This window comes from Ochotona princeps, chromosome X (genome assembly GCF_030435755.1).
Source record: "Ochotona princeps isolate mOchPri1 chromosome X, mOchPri1.hap1, whole genome shotgun sequence".
Taxonomy (NCBI): Eukaryota; Metazoa; Chordata; class Mammalia; order Lagomorpha; family Ochotonidae; genus Ochotona; species Ochotona princeps.
The window spans coordinates 93,497,422-93,514,191 of NC_080865.1; the positions used below are offsets into that span (position 1 = coordinate 93,497,422).

The window sequence follows — 16,770 nt, forward strand, 5'->3', positions numbered from 1 at the left end:
GTGCATCCTAAAACAAGGTGTGGGGTGGGCCAGGCTGCAATATTCACCAGCTCATACAAGGGCAGACTATGCCAGGCACTGACCTAACACCCACTGGCCTATATGAGATCTGGGTCTGGGAGTGGGTCAAGTGGGGGAACTTGGGAAACTCACCTAGTGGGTCACAAAACTCACAGATGATCACATGGTCCAGGCCTAGGGGTCGGGCAAGCTGGGCAAAGTAGCTCCAATGGCTGGCTAATGTGTGGGTTGGTTAAGAAAGGGGGCGGACTGGACAGGGTTGAGCAAACCTTAGCTCACAAGCAAGAATAGAAATCAGGATGGAGCACAGGTCATGCCTACTGGTCTGCATGAGCCAGGGATGCTAGGCCACAGCATCTAAGGCAAAAGCCAAGACAGGTGAGGGGCTACACCAAGCTGGGTCAGAGCAACCACTGGCACACATGTAATCTATGGCTGGGAACAGGCCTGGTTGGGGAACTAAGGGGGCTCCCTGGCTATGTTGGGGTTCCCACTGGTGAGTGCAAGGGCCAGCATGGGGGCTTCATTCTGGTTTGGGTATGGCTGCAGTGTCCCGTGGCACAAGTGTGGAATGGGGCTGGGCGCACCAAGCCAGGCTAGACTCCAGCACCAGTTGGTGCTCTGGAGGACCAGGGTAGATATAGGACAGGGTAGATGAGCCGTGTGTGAGCTGTGTCTGGGTATGGATGAGCCTTGGCTGGGCTGTAACATCCAACAGTAAGAACTAGAATGGGTAGAAGGCCAGTCAGGAAAGACCATTGTTACTGCCAGGTCAGAAGGTGGATTAAGTAGGGCTGGCCCATGGACCTACCTGTATGCACAAGATCTGGCATTGGAAGAGGTTCTGATGGAGGAGCTTGGGAAACGCCTCTGACGGGACACAGTCCCTGCAGGTGAGTGCAAGAACCACGATGGGAAGCAGCCCAGACCAGGCCAGGGAAAGGTACCCACTGGCATACATTTAGCATAAGTTGGGGGTAGACCAAGCTGAACCAGTTCACATCACATGCTGGCGAATCTGAGCACCAGAACAGAGTGTGGGTTGGGCCAGGTTCGGTCACAACACATATCAGTACACATTACGGTTGGGATTGGATGCCTGCTGGGCTAGGCTAGGCTGTAACCCTCAGCAGCATTAGCTGGAATTGCGGGTGGGCCCGGGTCGGGCCAGGCTACAACACTCACCAGCAAAAGCCAAGGCAAGGGGGCCATGCCAGACTGGGCCGTAGTGCCCAACCAGCACACTTGAGAACCAGGAAGGGAGGGGCCAAAGCCAGTAGGGAGAATGTAGAGGGCTTCCCTGCTAAACTGCCATTCCCACTGGACAGCATGAGTTGGAATGGGGGCAGATCTTCCAGGTAGGGCTATAACACCTGGGGGCCTCATATGAGCTAGATCAGGGAAAAGCCAGGCTGGGTTGACTGCTCCTACTGGTGCAAGCATGAATTAGAGTGGGTGAGGGTTGGTTGGGCTTTGTCACAGTGTCAGCTGACAGATGCTGGCACTGGGGGCTAATTCTGTCAAGTTAAACTGCAGAACCACCTGGAAAGTGCATGACCTGGGAATGGCTCAGTAGGAAAACAGTGGGCACCTCCCTCTTGGGTTATCACTCCCACTGGAGAGCATGAAAACCAGGACTGGGGCAGACATGGCTGGACAGAATGGCACCCACCAACAAGTGCGTGGGCTGGATAGTGGGCCTGGTTGGGTTGAACTAGGCTTCAATGCCCATTGACATATATGAAAGCTGAATGGGATACGGGACACACTGGACAAGTCTGCTGTACATGCTTGCAAGCACGGGAACCAGGATAGGGGGTAGGCCTGGTGAAGGTTTTTGGGCATTGCCCCTGACTAGGCTGCAGCTCCCACAGCTTTGTATGAGGGTCAAGTGTGAGACAGACCAAATTAGGCTTGACTGCAATACCCATTTGTTCATGTGGAAACAGAAATGACCCAGCAATTCCAACCACCAGCATAGGCATAAGCATAAGCTCATTGGGGTGACGGACTGTGCCGGACTCTGTACAGGCATGCACAAGAATCTGGTCTGGGATCACTTCAGACGAAGTTTCTTTGGGGATCCCTCCAATTGAACTGCTGATCTCAGAATCACAACCATGAAGAGAAGTGCAGGTTCCATGGTCTGACAGTGGAGTGCATGTGTCAGAGCTGGGCCTGCTCGGTGGCTTAGACAGAGGCAGTGAACAGCATATCCAGATGCACACGGAGGATATGATAGTACACTGGAGCATGCACAATAACAGAGAAGGAAGGACAGAAGAAATCAATTAACTACCCCAGCCAAGTGTTGAAAGTGAATATCCAGGCAAACAGAAACTCTAATGTGGACTGTGTCAGCTGGTGTGGTCTGGAGAGATTTCATTATGATTGGATTGGCAAGACTGACAGCAATGGAGAACTACTGAACTATCAAAACCACTTGAGCAGGACGCTCGGAGCATGCCCCACATTGGGGATCCTGGGATGGGGTAGGAAGTCGGGTGGGTCTTCTCCCTTTATCTCTCTCCTTACACCAGATACACACACAAAAACATGCGGAAACACAAAAACATGTGGAAACATACACAAAAAATGTGGAAACAATAGCTGGTTTGTTTTCCTGATGGTTATGCCTCTTACCCACTTTCCTGTAATCCTTGATCCTTTGTGCCCTAAAAAAAAGTGATCTACATGAGGCCTTACAAGAGACGCACCAGCCCCCTTAGGAATCACACTCCAAACTCTAAATTGAGCTCTTCTACTAGCGCTAGCACTTAGTCTGGTCTTCCCAATCCAGACAAACCATTCCTTCTCTATATCCATGGCTCTAAGAGGCAAGTACTTGCTCTCCTAGCCCAAACTGGAACTCTAGCACTCAGTGACTTCTTTCTCTGAGCAATCAGATATGAATAACCACAGCTTGTTCCAGAGCCTGAATATCCTAGCCACTGCAGCCCTGCTTACACTTGTAGCTCAGAAACAAGCTTTTTATCGCCAAATACAAATTTGGTCTTTTCACAAACTAAAAGACCTTCCTACCCATCAGACTCTTTAGTCTGCATTGCCATTTTACATCCAAATTGATCATTCCACTTTGCTCCAGCCCACTGCCAACTTTCATCGCTGCTGCTCTTTTAACCCAGGTATTCATCTTCCTACCACCTTCTCTCTAAAAACTACAGTTCTGCCCTGAATCCTGTGACTCCTAACTGTGCTTACTGTCTCATAGACACAGTTTGTAAACTCATGACTGGTTCATTTTCCTGATGGTTATGCCTCTAAACAGTCAACCTGTTGGCCTATACTAGAGTCTGTACGTTAACAAAAAAAATGACAGTTAACATTTTGTGGAATCCAAATATACCTAAATATCATTATTCATTCTAACATACAGATATGGCAAGAGTGTTCTTGACAACAAATAGAATACTCAAAATACAGCTCATGCTGATTGAAGTTCTTGCCAAGCTCTCAACCAAACTACCATTTTTCACTGCAGAGGCCACCAAAAAGTCAAACAATGTTTACCAGAAGCTAACAGCCAGGTTGACTTAACAGCTAACACAGCTGCCTGCAGTGAAGTAGTCCTCTTATTTCCCTTAATCTTGCTCGTGTCTGTTGAGCTTTACAGATCACTCTGTTTCAACAAGGGATCTCTAAGTTGGGCTTACATCGGTTTCTAGATAATAAACCAATACTCCTCACATCCCTCCAATTTACCTTTATAAATCATTCACACTCTTGTATCACTCAAACTCACTCTCTACTTCACTTTCTAACACATATAACCTAACCCTCACTATACAGAAAGCCATATGTAACCTACACCTGGTTATATAGCAACTGTCTGCTAGCAACTGACAGATTGTTAACCTCAATTCCATTATCAGATCACTCCAATTCCATACTTATCAGGCACACAAATATTTGTGTCTTAGAGAAGACTTGCAAATTGACTTCAACCACCCTCTACCAGTTTAGTGGATACTTTACCTTCTGGTTTTGATGAACTCTTTCTCACGTTGAGTAGAGATCTTCTTACCACTAATGAAAGAGTCTTCACCATTGCTATGATACTATTAATACAGAGTATTCTCTTATTTGCAATCCCCACATTCATGCAATCAAGTGGAATTTAGTGCCCAAATTACTCAGATACTATCAACTACTCTCCACCTCCACGGCATTTCCACATAACCTACTGACACTCTACCTGCTCCCCAATCCCCACAGTTCAGGAAAAGTAGAATGGAGGAGTGGAATTTTAGTGCGAGTTCTGATAAAACTCTCATCTCAGGTACACCTACATTGGATACATTTTCTTCATTTGACCCTAGTAAGAACTACAGATCTCTTTCCTAGATATCCATCAAAAGAGGAATGGATAAAGGAACTGTGGTATAGTTACTCCATTGAATACTACACAGTCCTTACCAAGAATGAACTTCTACCATTTCCAACAAAGCTGTCCAAACTAGAGACCATTTTGCTTAGTGAAAAAAGCCACTGCAAAAAGGACAAATATCTATATGTTCTCAATAAGACAAACTTCATGTAAAGCACAGAAACAGAGACAGGCAATCAAGTCTATACTTATAGTCTTATAGATGAACTGTACAATGGAGATTAACATACTGGGAAGTAAACTTATCTTGTAGCACATGTCTCTACTTCTGAATAAAAGGAGGAATTCCAATGAGTCACTTCAATATACCTTTACAGCATGGTACCAGATTTTCTACCTTTGCCCCTGTTATTTCCTTCAAGTGTTTTCATTAGCAGGAAGCTATAATCAGATACTGCATCCAGGAGCACATCCCGTTCCTTAATTGTGAAACAGACCCCTTAATACAGTGATGTACATGACAGTGTAGACACCTGCCTTGAGAGATTATGTTCTTACAGAAGCAATGGAGTAATTTTTGATTCACCAAATATTTTATTCTAGCCAACACGATCAATCAACCACACATAAGCATCATTTCTTGTGAAATAACTCGGTTACTGAATTTAATATCAGTGCATTATATCATAGTTTCATGCTATGTTAAGCTAAACTCTACATGGCCTATGATGGGCTAATGCAATAAAAAAAAAACCAGAAAAAAATACCATGAACCATCCTGAAATTATGGGGTTTATATACTTGTATAGGAAAGAGAGACAAAGTTCAACATTAGAAATAAGAATTTGTGCTGGTGATACAAAGTGAAAAGCACTATGGGAAAAATCAAAGTGTACATAAAGCTAAAAGGGAACTCAAACTGAAGACAAACTGAGACCATATTCAGCCTGATGCCTCGAGACAAATTCTTCGCCTAATGAGATGATTTCAGGGTAATGACAGGCTTCTACCGCCATCCAATTCTCTCCTGGCCATAACAAGCAAGAAATTAGAATTAACTGCAGTTTTCCAACCCGTTTTCCTAGTATAATGCCCCAATTTTGGTTTGCTGCACAACTGATGCCCTGCCTTACATCTGATTGGTGGTATCCCGTGAATCTGCCAGTATTTCAGATGGTTGTAGCATAGAAGCTATACTTAAAATACTTTTTCTGATAACCACACTGAAAGTTGCAACTGAATCAGGCCCTTAATTGACCTTAGAAATAAAGAAGGACAGGGAAAAATATGTTAAAATGCCACAATTTGCACTGGGGTGATAGAAACTGCTCTCCAAAGATAGCACCCCTGATGACTCCTTAAGATGTCCACATTGACCACATCATGGATTTCAGGCACATATCCCTCAGGACATAGCAGGGAATTCAAAGTGAAAAATATACTATTAGCTATCACTCCATGGCTTCCATGCATACTGGTAATACAGAGCTGTAGAAAAAAAAGAATGGCAACAATTAAAACCCACTGAAACCTTGTCTTCACCTCCTCACTCTGGCTCTACTTTGTAAAACTTTCCATTAACACGAGGCTTCCCAATAAGCACTGATTCACAGTTTTCCCACTTGTCATCCGACTTCACTGCCCACAACACACTTGGCTCTTGAGTGAGATCAGCTACTACAATGTGCAATGCATTCACTCTTTCTCAAAATTACTCTTGGAAAAAATCATATTCCATGGTGTTTTTCCCTCCCCCTCCAGGGGGTGCACCATTCCTGGAGGTTCACGGACGGACTGGGCAAAGAAAGCTCCAATTCAAGCTGTTTCTTTTTTTTTTAATTTACATTGCAAAAGCATCCCAATGTCCTTTGAAATATACAACGAACATTAAAAATGTCATAAAGATGTACATGACTATCTCACTTTGTTCATTTCCCAAAAGGAACACAGCTTTCTGTTTGGCAAAGAACAGATGTGATAGATATCCCAGCAATGCAGTGGGAAAATGAGAGCCAAATTATTGTGCAAACCCTTTACCTCTTTGATATGATTACAGTTCATCGGCTTTGCTGAGTGAGCTCTGATGTTTGAGGTGCATGGTTCCATGGAATACTCAACTTCTAACCAGTCTCCCTTATAAGGCACAAAACCTACAAAAGCCGTGGAGAAACTTTAGTTACATTATTTGAAGTCATCCTCAATTCACGAGTTTTGTCACTACCGTATTATCGCTTACCACTGGGGTCTGGCACCGTGGCATAGCGGGTTAGTGGCATAGCGGGTTAGTGGCATAGCGGGTTAGTGGCATAGCGGATTATATGACTGACAGCAGTGCCAACATCCCATTTGTGTGCCTGTTAAAGAATCCTGAGGTCTCTGCTTCTAATCCAACTCACTGCTCATATAAATTAAAATAGTTTTCAAAATTAAAGTGTTTCTAAAAAACGTGTTTTCTTATGCAGAAATGATTTTAAAAAACAGAAACCTTTTACATCTTGGAGAAAACTTTATAAATCTGTATTCCATAGTGAAATACTCAAATTCCCAAAAGATAAATATTACATTTTCTCTGATATGTGGTAACTAATACAGAGTACAAAAATGCAATCTATAGGAGCAAGACTGACAGCTGAAACTGGCTTATTGTTTATAGCCTACGTCTACACCCTGGAGGAACAGCGTTTTCTTCTCACTTGCTACGTTTACTTCTAAAGGTTCTGCTCAACTCTTCGGGAGCAGTTGACCAGACTCAAACATGTTCTACAATTTGTTCTGGTGCTATCAACCTGTCACATTAGGCACGGCATTTTTCTAAGAAAATGGAAATCCTACCTTCAGAAATGATGTCTAGGGAGAAGTAGATTGTTTCACTTATATAGACAAAACCATCCCATGTATTACTAACACAACCAATTAGGATTTCGGTTTCCAGAACTGATTGTTCAGTGCTAAGAATATCATCAGAGATGCTCACCACCTGTAACAAAAGCAGACATTTACTTCCAACATAACAAAAGGTTGGCAAAAGAACCTGATAAAAATAAGGGATCAGTGGTAAACATTAGTTTATACTTATCCTCCACACTAAAGAACACGTTACATAGCAAATTAATCACTGATGTGAGGGGATGAGTTAAAACTGATGGTTGTATGTCATGTTTTGTTCAAATACTCTAGGTTGCTGTTAATTTCGTACTCAAGTGTAAGGAACTAATTTTATTAATTTCAGCAGCAAAAGGTGTACTGTTCTTTCCTTCCATAAATTCAATGTTAAGTAGCAGAAGAAACTGAAAAAAAAAAAAAGCTTCCGGTTCTAGTATGCTGTAATATAATGGCAAGCATGGGCAAAATCATTGGGTAAGTGTTCTGGAAAGAGGAGATTTAATTAGGAAAACATCAGAGAACCGATTGGAAAAAAAGTTAATTTGGGGTTAACTTGCGGTATTAAAGAAAGTTTTGCTATTTGTTGAGAATAAGACCAAGAGAAATGCAGGGATCAGATAAACACATGTAAGGTAAAGAAACAGCTAAATCATACCATTCAAGATGCAGAATCAGGAGATAAATTTTGGAAAAGTCCTTTGATGTTGGACAGAGAAATTAAAAACAGTAATCCCATTAGAGTTTTAGAAATTGTTCTGCTTATTGGAAGCAAAATATTATGTATGTCTTTAAAATTGTTTTACAAAGAAAATATGACAACTATGGAGAACGCAGAAAGACAAAGTAATTCCTCACAATCCACACTTGCATGACGTAGAGATAACTTTTTTCAGTCTTTCAATAGACAGTTCTGTGAGTGAAGATTCAAGTGTGACATTATCTCCGCTGTGCAGGTCACCTTTAATTGGGTGTGATTAATCAAGAAGAGCAAGAGCAAAAAAGCACTTCAATAAGATTCTGTCCCCAAGCCTAGCCTTACTTGCAAGGTTGTCAACTCCTGAGACAGTCCACTTCCTTCCTCATGGGCAGTACGTTCAGGCCTATCTCTCAGAGACCTGCACCTTTCAACAACACTGAAGCAGAAGGACTCAACCATTTCGGCACAATCAGCAGAGGAGCTTGACACCACTTCCTGTCGACTTTGCAAACTGCTGTCAACTACAAGACAGTTTAATGAGGTCACATCACTTAGACTCAGATGCAAGATGCAGTACAAACAAGTCCGACCCTCATCATGTTCCCTTCTAGTAACACTTGATAGCACAAACAAGGGATATGATATCTGCTTGAGGTGGCTGTCTAGCAATTCACACAGGTATGCAAAGCTGAAGCTCTGACAGCGCCTTGTAAAAGCTGCCTGTTATCACCGTAGCCGCACATGATGTCTCAAACAGTCCACTCTTACTACACGCTATCGCCATCACAGCCCTGAGGAACTACGTTCCTAGCTCCTTTTCATCTTCTCAGACAAAGCACTCTGATCACCTGGAAATTTGCTGTTGAATCCCGACCACACTCAATTATCTTTCTGCATGTGCAATTACAGCTAAGAAGTAACATGTTGTGCTTTGAATATAGTCGTTAGCATGCCAAGTAAGTCTGCTGGTCTGCTCAGGGAGCAGTTGTATAATATTTACACCTGACTGCGAAAACTCATCAGTCAGCGACGCAAAGTGAATTTCACGGACACCTTGGGACACCTCAGAAACCATGCAAGGTGCGAGTCATCCAAGAATGCCAGGCGCACTTCACCCCAGGGCCTTGAGTGTCAGCTCATTCCCAGTCTGCAGGAACGTGACACGGAGTTGTGCATGTGGCCTGTCTTGCTCTCACGCTATGGCACATGTGGGACACTCTGGGCACACATGCGTTCTCTCTCTCACGCACACACAGGGCAGGGCCGAGACCACTAAGGACCACTGCAGTACCCGGGAGAGGGTCAGCGTAGCAGGGCAGAGAACAGTCGATTCCTCGGGGGTGGCGGGGGTGTACCTGGGGACGATCCTGACTGCTCCTGTACAGGGTCGCAGCTCTCCCAGCGGCAGCACGCCACCACACATCTCACCAGCCTGAGCATGGTGGCGTCCCCAGCAGAGGCCTGAGGTCTTAGGAAGCTCACGAAGTGTGCGGACTCGCCCTCCTCAGGGCACAGCGTCACTAACAAACCAGCAGTGGCTCTCCAGCCTCTGTGAGGAACAGCCTGCCTTCAAGCGGCAGGCGGTTAAGCAGCGCGGGGTTCCCGCCAAGACCCACACAGCCTCCAAAGCAGCTCTCGTGTGCCGCTCACGCTGCTCCCAGCCACCGCGAGACTTGCTATGTCCCACCCCTCTCCTTCCGCCCCTGCCATGCGGCCAATGGGGCTGTGGCGCTCAGGCAAGTGGGTCCCTAGGCCCAGTACGAGTCATTAACAAGGAACACCATGGCTTCTCCAGGCCGACCTCCCGGCACTTTGTGAAAACCGCCGAGGATCTGGCTCCTGGGCAGTCTGTGTTCTTGCTGGCAAGGTTGGGATTTTTCTGGCGCGTTTCCTGTTTGGTTGGTCAGACTTCCATCTTGGAACATGCGCCCTGGACGAGCAAATGTGCAATCCAGCGTCCCGCTCCAACGTCCCGCTCCCCAACAGTCCACCCCCCAAGCACTCGAATAATGCGCCTCCTGCCGCCACCCTGAACAATCCACCCCCTTGACCCCGGGTTAGGGGAGCTCCGAACAAAGAGATCTATTCTTTGTATGTGGGCTGGAGAGTAAGGACGTACACACAAACACACGCACATAACCTGTGTGTGAGGTCATATACATACACGCATATTATATGTGTGTGACATATATATATATAATATGTATGTGATTATATATATAAAATTTGTTTTAGCCTAATTCTGCCTCAGTAACTTAGAATACAACAATTGTCAACATTTGTTGATCATTGCCATGAGGTTGGAGTCATTCTACCAGCATTGTGACTCAACAAGTAAATCCTCTAGTTCCTCAAACACTTCTTGTCCCGGCTGCTCCTCTTCCCATCCAGCTCCCTGCTTGTGGCCTGGGAAAGCAGTCGAGGACAGCCCAATACTTGGAATCCTGCGCCCGTGTGGGAGACCTGGAGGAGGTTCCTGGCTCCTGGCTCCGGATTGGCACAGCACTGGCCGTTGCGCTCACGTGGGGAGTGAATCATCAGACGGATGATATTTCTCTCTATCTCTCCTCTTCTCTGTATATCTGACTTTGTAATAAAAATAAATAAATCTTTTTTAAAAAAAAAGCTTAAAAAAGAAAATATTTATTTAGTACTGACCTTGAGGCAGAGACATCAGTGCTACTGGTGTTTGGAACTAATCAGTGAATGAAAAAGAATGGCTGTCAGCCCTGGGAAGGCAACTTCAGCGTGAGGAGGAGTAGGAAGATAAGTCTCATAAGGAATAAATAGAGTCCTTATGCAAAGTTCAGTGCTTTCCATAAACCTGGGTGGGCCTGTGCCTAAGAGGGAGCTCCGATCTTCAGGGTCCAAAGGATGGGTTGTATGCCCAGCAGCACCTGCAAGCCACATGGCCCTGTGTCTCTCTGTATGCTGGGCTTAACTATGAAGCTTTGGGAGCCAGCTAAACCAGCTTCATGCTCCCTGTGCCTGAGAAGCTGGACTCTGATGCCCTAGGTATTGACTGCTTGCAGCTCACCAAGGACAGTGGGCACACAAAGATGTGATTGCAGAAGACATCTGTAGTGCCCCTTTGTGTGGTAAGAACCTCCCAAATATGCCCCCAGTGCAGATTACAGTGCTGGGGGGACTGAGAGGGGCAATGTACATTACACGTGTATTGGGGCTGCTGTCATAGTCCAGTTATGGCAACAGGTTCCCTCTCCTCCAGCCCCTTGTTAGGGGTACAGAGAAGTGTTACCTCCAACAGCTCCTCCTGTGGAGGTTTATAGGGTTAGGATCCATCAGCAGGAGGCAATTTTTTTTTTTTTTGTCCCTGATCCCATGTGCCAACAGCATCCACACAGGCCAAAATGCAGCATCCATTCATAAAAATACATAAATAAACTCAAAATAGAAAGGAGCTCTTTCAATCTGAGTAGCAACTCTATGGAAATTTCACAGCTAACATCTAATTAGCTGACTAAGCCCAAGGCATTATAATTGTACTTAATTGCTATTTACACATTGACGTTCTGGTAGATGTATATATGCTGTCAAGTTTTTCTTTTAATGATGTATGTATTTTTATTGGAAAGGCAGATTTACAGAGACAAGGAGAGACAGAAAGATACTCCATCCGTTGGTTCACTCCCTAAGGGGCCACAACAGTCAGAGTTAAGCCAATCCAAAGCCAGGAGCCAGGAGCTTCTTCTGGGTCTCCCATGCAACTTTGGCCCATCCTCAACTACTTTCCCAGGCTACAAGCAGTGAGCTGGAAGGGAATTGGAGCAGACGGAATACGAACCGGCACCCATACGGGAATTCAGTGCATTCAACGACTTCAGCTACTAGGCTATGGCACCAGGCCCATGGTGGAAAGCTTTACTCAAGCTATCCTCACTGACCTGCTGCTTTGTACTCACTGAGCAATTCCTCCCAGTATTCTACACACCCCAGCCTCCGTTGACCATCATTTCACTGTGTGCTTCTTTGAGTTCAGTGGTTTTTGATTCCACATAAAATGAGAATATGTTGTTTTGGTGCTTCTGCACCTGGCTTTTATTTACCTATGTAGTCCTCTAGCTTTACCCTTTTTGTTGAAAATAGCAGATATTTCTTACTGATGATCTAGATTTGTGTGCTGATTTGTACAGTAAATAATGAATGAGCAGCTTATACAATACATTCTTCAACTCACACTGGCTGTGGAACAGTGAACATGATGTGATTCTTGCCATCGGGAACTTCATAACAGCTAGAGGTTTGCTAGGGAATGAATAAGTAATTAAATGCAGCCTTTAAGCACCCATCAGTAATTGTGTCACATGTTAATTGTCCAACTAGAATTATAAAGTCCATAAATATTATATTACAACGTGATGTCCAAAATTGATGTTAAAAGCAAAGAGAATGCAACTTGTGGTTTTGGATTGAATGGTTGAGTAGCATGGCCAAGGCTGGCACTAAGTTCTTGTACACGTTTTCCAGGTTCCTAGTCTGAATCAGGATCTGGTTCAAGTGATAAGGATGGAATTATTACAGTCCCTCACTTCAAAAGAGGCCTGTGATGAAGGAATCTCATTTTGGAGCACTGTTCTGATCCGACGTCCTGATAATACGTCCGAGAAGGCAGTGGAAGACAGCCCAAGTACCTGCACTGCCACCACGTTGGAGACTCGGGGGAGTTTCCTGGCTCCTACCTTCTGCTTGCCGAACAATAGCTATTGTGAACTCTGGCAGTATGGAAGATTAACCCCCCTCTCCCTTTTTCTTTCTGCTTTTCAAATGATTAGCAAATAAGGTTTTTAAAAAAGAAAATGTGCACAATTTATATTCTTTCCGTGGAGAACATTAGGCCTTTTTTCACCATTTTACAATTTTTCACATTTCACAATTTTTCTAAAGATTTATTTATTTGTATTTGAAAGTCAGATATACAGAGATGAGGAGAGACAGAGAGGAAGCTCTTCCATCTGACGATTCGCTCCCCAAGTGGCTCAGATGGCTGGAATTGAGCTGATCTGAAGCCGGGAGCCTGGAGCCTCTCACACACATATGCAGGGTCCCAAGGCTTTGGGCTGTCCCTGACTGCTTTCCCAGGCCACAGCAGGCAGCTGGATGGGAAGCAGCTTATTCTTACTTATTCTTTGGAAACATTTTTCAGATAGCTGCATCTATTGAAAAATTAGGTTGCCTTTTTTCTAGTCAAGTTCTAAATAATTCTTTATGTATTGTGGATATTGTGTGTATGTGTATGAGTGTGTGTGTGTGTGTGTGTGTGTGTGTGTGTGTGTTATGTACACAGCATGCCACATCTTGTAAATGAAGACTAATTTAGTTTTCCAACAATGATGCCAATCTCTGCCATACACACACATCTAGTCTATTGCAATCAATAACCTTCAACCCACTTTCAAGGATTAACATGATACGTCCTATGAATGGAATCATATGATGCAAGGCATTTGGTGTCAGGAATCTTTCATTTAGCACACTGTTCTTTGAAGTTGATGCATGCTGTACAGTGTATTAATATTTCATTTCTAGTTTTGACTGGATAATAACCTGTTAAACTACCATGCTTTATTAACAAACCAATTCCGGATGAATTATAAACAGCATATCCTGATGGCACAATAGGTTTGCAACAATCCCAGAATGCAAAGAAAAGCCCAGTGCATCCTCAGAAGAGTTGTTGGTCGTATATCAGATAGCCGTACAGTAGATAGATAGCTGGAGATCCAGGCTCCAATGTAGCGAGGGCCAGCAAAATAAGCTCACCCTGTCACTGAGAGTAGAATGCGCCATGCAGTGAAGAAGAAACATCAGAAAATGATCATTTATGCAAACTGAGGGCTTCCAGAGGGAGGCATAGGCGTGGGCAGACAGCACAGGTATATCTCCCTTGGGCCTGAGGTTCAGGGCTATGAACTTCGGGGTTTCCCCGGAGTGTCTGTTGTCAGCTTAGGTTGGAGTCGGTTCCCTCTCGTCATTTCAGTTCTCACACACACAAGCCTAGGGCTGGAGGAGAAACAGGGCAACTCTCGCTTAGCCTCACTTTCCTCTGGTTCTTACCTCACCACAAATGCTAGTTCCCGGAAGACTTGCTCCCCAAAGCTCTCTTGTCTTCCTTCCCTCCTTCAGCTCCTGTCAATCCTGGCTCCTGAAGACAGGATTGTCTCCTCGTCTCCTTGTGACTGATTCCTGGGGAAATGTATCTGACTCTGCCTGTCCCTCCATCCACCTCTGAGTTTCCTGCCCAAATCAGTGTGACACTAAGGAGTAGGCAGCACAGAAGCAGAAGATGGGGACAGAAAAGCAAAGATGTGGAATGGGAAGCTCTAGCACTTACCAAGTACGGCTGAGCTAGGGTCTCGACCTTCACAGGGAGGCTCATTTTTCAAATAAGCAGCATCATGCTGCTCAACATCGTTGTCATCAACACAATGGCCTGACATAAAGTGACTTCCAAGGCAAAGAGGCGTGAGGGGGCATGGAGAGAATTTAAATCACTTCGTGAACATTGTGCTAGTATCACTTTCTGCCTTCTCTCCACAGCCTTGAAGCCCATTCTCATTTTGGGGGATCACTCCTCTAAGAATGGTGAAACACACTTAACACTCACTCAGCCCCTTCCTGCTCTGTGGGACTGGAAGTGTTAGAGCAACAAGAGCAAGTGTGTCCTGTGGCAGGGGAAGCAAGGCAGTGGAGGCTGTCAAGTGTGTGGATGCAGGAGGATTTGGAGGGACATGAATAGGTCCATGGATAGTAACCATGACACTGTTTGCCAGGATGTGGAATAATTCTGACATGACTTAAATCTGACATGAGACAACACTGACCAATTGACGTGCCTTTACACAGTAAGTGATATTATTCTAGGACGAGCCCTTGGACTTTATTCTCATGTTTTGCACATGCGTACCTGAGAAGAAAAGGTCTCCTGGCCTCTTTTGTCTTCTCTGTGTCACAGGATCTTCTCCCGAAGCAGATACTGGGAGATGGACTCAGATTCCTTCTACCTGGATCAGATCAGTCTTTCCTCAAGTCTACTCCTCAGCGGGATTTGGGGTTGGAACATCCTGCTCCTTCACTCTGTCCCTGCATATGCGATGTTTCTGCTAGGCCACAGACTCCCCTACATTGCCTTCCTATTCTATTTTCCAGCATGTAGCGCACTCCATGCCTCTCACTCCCCTGCTGAAGGCAGGGCACACTGTTCCTTGTTCCCATTGCACCATGTCCTCCCAATTCTGCCCAGGTCTCTGGGACAAGATTTGTGTTTGAGATGGTGGAGGGCACATAGTAGTTCCCAGGGTACATGTGAAGTGGGACTTGGAAGATTGTTAAGAGGATTCAGAGAGAGAAGATACTGACCTCTCTTTTAAATAAAATAAATCTTAGACACATGCTGAGCAGGGAGCATAGGACTACTGCACCATGTACTAAGCTGCTCCTCCCATATACCCATGTATGCAGTGCCTGCATCTGGCTCCTCCACTTCCAATTCGGCTCCCTGCAAATGTGCCTGGGAAACCAACGGAAGATGATGCAAGTGCTTAGGGCCCTGCACCTACACGGGAAACCCAGAAGCAGCTCCTATCTCCTGGCCTGCGACTGGCTCAGTCCTGGCCATTGCAGCCATTTGGGGAATACACCAATGTGTGCAAGTCCACTGTAGCTATGGCTTTCATAGAAGCAAATGCAAACAGATCTACAGGGGGTGGTGGCAGTCACAATCGCCAAAGACTTAGGAATATAAAGATATCTTTGTCTCCCAGATCACTTGTTCCTCCCGGCTTAATCTTCTCAGTGGGCATCTACACAGTCAACTATTTGCCATTTCAATTTAGAGTCTGTTAATCTGAGAATGCAGCTAACTGCACAAATAAGGTCCACAGAATTACATTCCTAGGCCTCCCACCCGCCTCATCTTGAGGCATTTCGCCTTGGGGTTCTCTAGTGTACTTTGGTTATATTCCTCAGGAGAATTTGCAAATTGGAGTACTGTTTACTGCTGCCTGCAAAAGAGCATCTCCACAAAGGTCACACCACAAACAGTATCAGTAACACCTTCAGGCAAACGGGAAAACAACAACAACAACAACAAATTACAAATGCTTCCAATCTGAACAAACAACATTTATTTTTTCTAAGAAACACATTAATGAATGAAAAAGATTACCAACATTTGTGACACGTGCAGTCAATCGCAGAATTATGCAGTCTCTCTTACATTTGCCCTCATCTTCCCAGTAGCCCTGGGGAGTAGAGAATGGGTCATTAAAATACACGTGTAAAGATTTCTCGGTGGAAAAGCATCTAAAGAAATCTGTCCCCCCACAAAGAGAAAAAAAAAACCGTGAACCCTGTCTGTTCCTGAGTGTTTTGGTTTCAAAGGAGTTTTAATTAGTGTGTAAATTTAATAGAAAATATGCTATCTTCATTAACATTGAACTTTTATCAACTAATGAACAGAACACACATATCATTATAGCTATAGGCAAGTGATAGGTACATTTCCATTGTGTATGAAGTACTCATTCTGCACTCATCTTAGTCCAGGAACTGAGGACACAACGCAAAGTAACACAACTTAGGTGCATTTCTGACATATGCCTCACACCAATATTCCATTCAGGACAAATACCTTAACACTAAGTGACTTGAACTTTCGCATCTTTGTCACAAGTAAGATCAAGACCATGTGATTACTCTGTGAGAGTCAGAATTACTAAACATGGCTCCCTATCAAAATGGAGATTTGGGTGGCTGTGACAGCCTGAATGGGTGCTAAAGTTTCTCCTGCAGTTGGTACACG

General features: G+C 44.6%; 1 protein-coding gene across 1 annotated transcript; it reads right to left on the minus strand.

Moving 5' to 3' along the window:
- Positions 1-5,419: 5,419 nt before the first annotated feature.
- LOC101516563 (cancer/testis antigen 55-like) lies at positions 5,420-9,439 on the minus strand. The gene is made up of 5 exons (XM_058658976.1): positions 9,305-9,439; positions 8,292-8,470; positions 7,202-7,346; positions 6,407-6,519; positions 5,420-5,857 (listed from the first exon to the last, which is right to left on the minus strand). Exons 1-5 carry the CDS (start codon positions 9,387-9,389, stop codon positions 5,660-5,662), a joined length of 720 nt encoding a protein of 239 aa, XP_058514959.1. The 5' UTR covers positions 9,390-9,439; the 3' UTR covers positions 5,420-5,659.
- Positions 9,440-16,770: the final 7,331 nt, after the last annotated feature.

Excerpts from the sequence above, each read along its gene's own strand:
- LOC101516563 (XM_058658976.1), bottom strand. The coding sequence starts at position 9,389 with ATGCTCAGGCTGGTGAGATGTGTGGTGGCGTGCTGCCGCTGGGAGAGC. Across the intron at positions 8,471-9,304 it reads GCAGTCAGGATCGTCCCCAG|TTGACAGCAGTTTGCAAAGT; the intron begins GTACACCCCCGC and ends ACTGTCTTGTAG. Across the intron at positions 7,347-8,291 it reads AGGAGTTGACAACCTTGCAA|GTGGTGAGCATCTCTGATGA; the intron begins GTAAGGCTAGGC and ends CTTTTGTTACAG.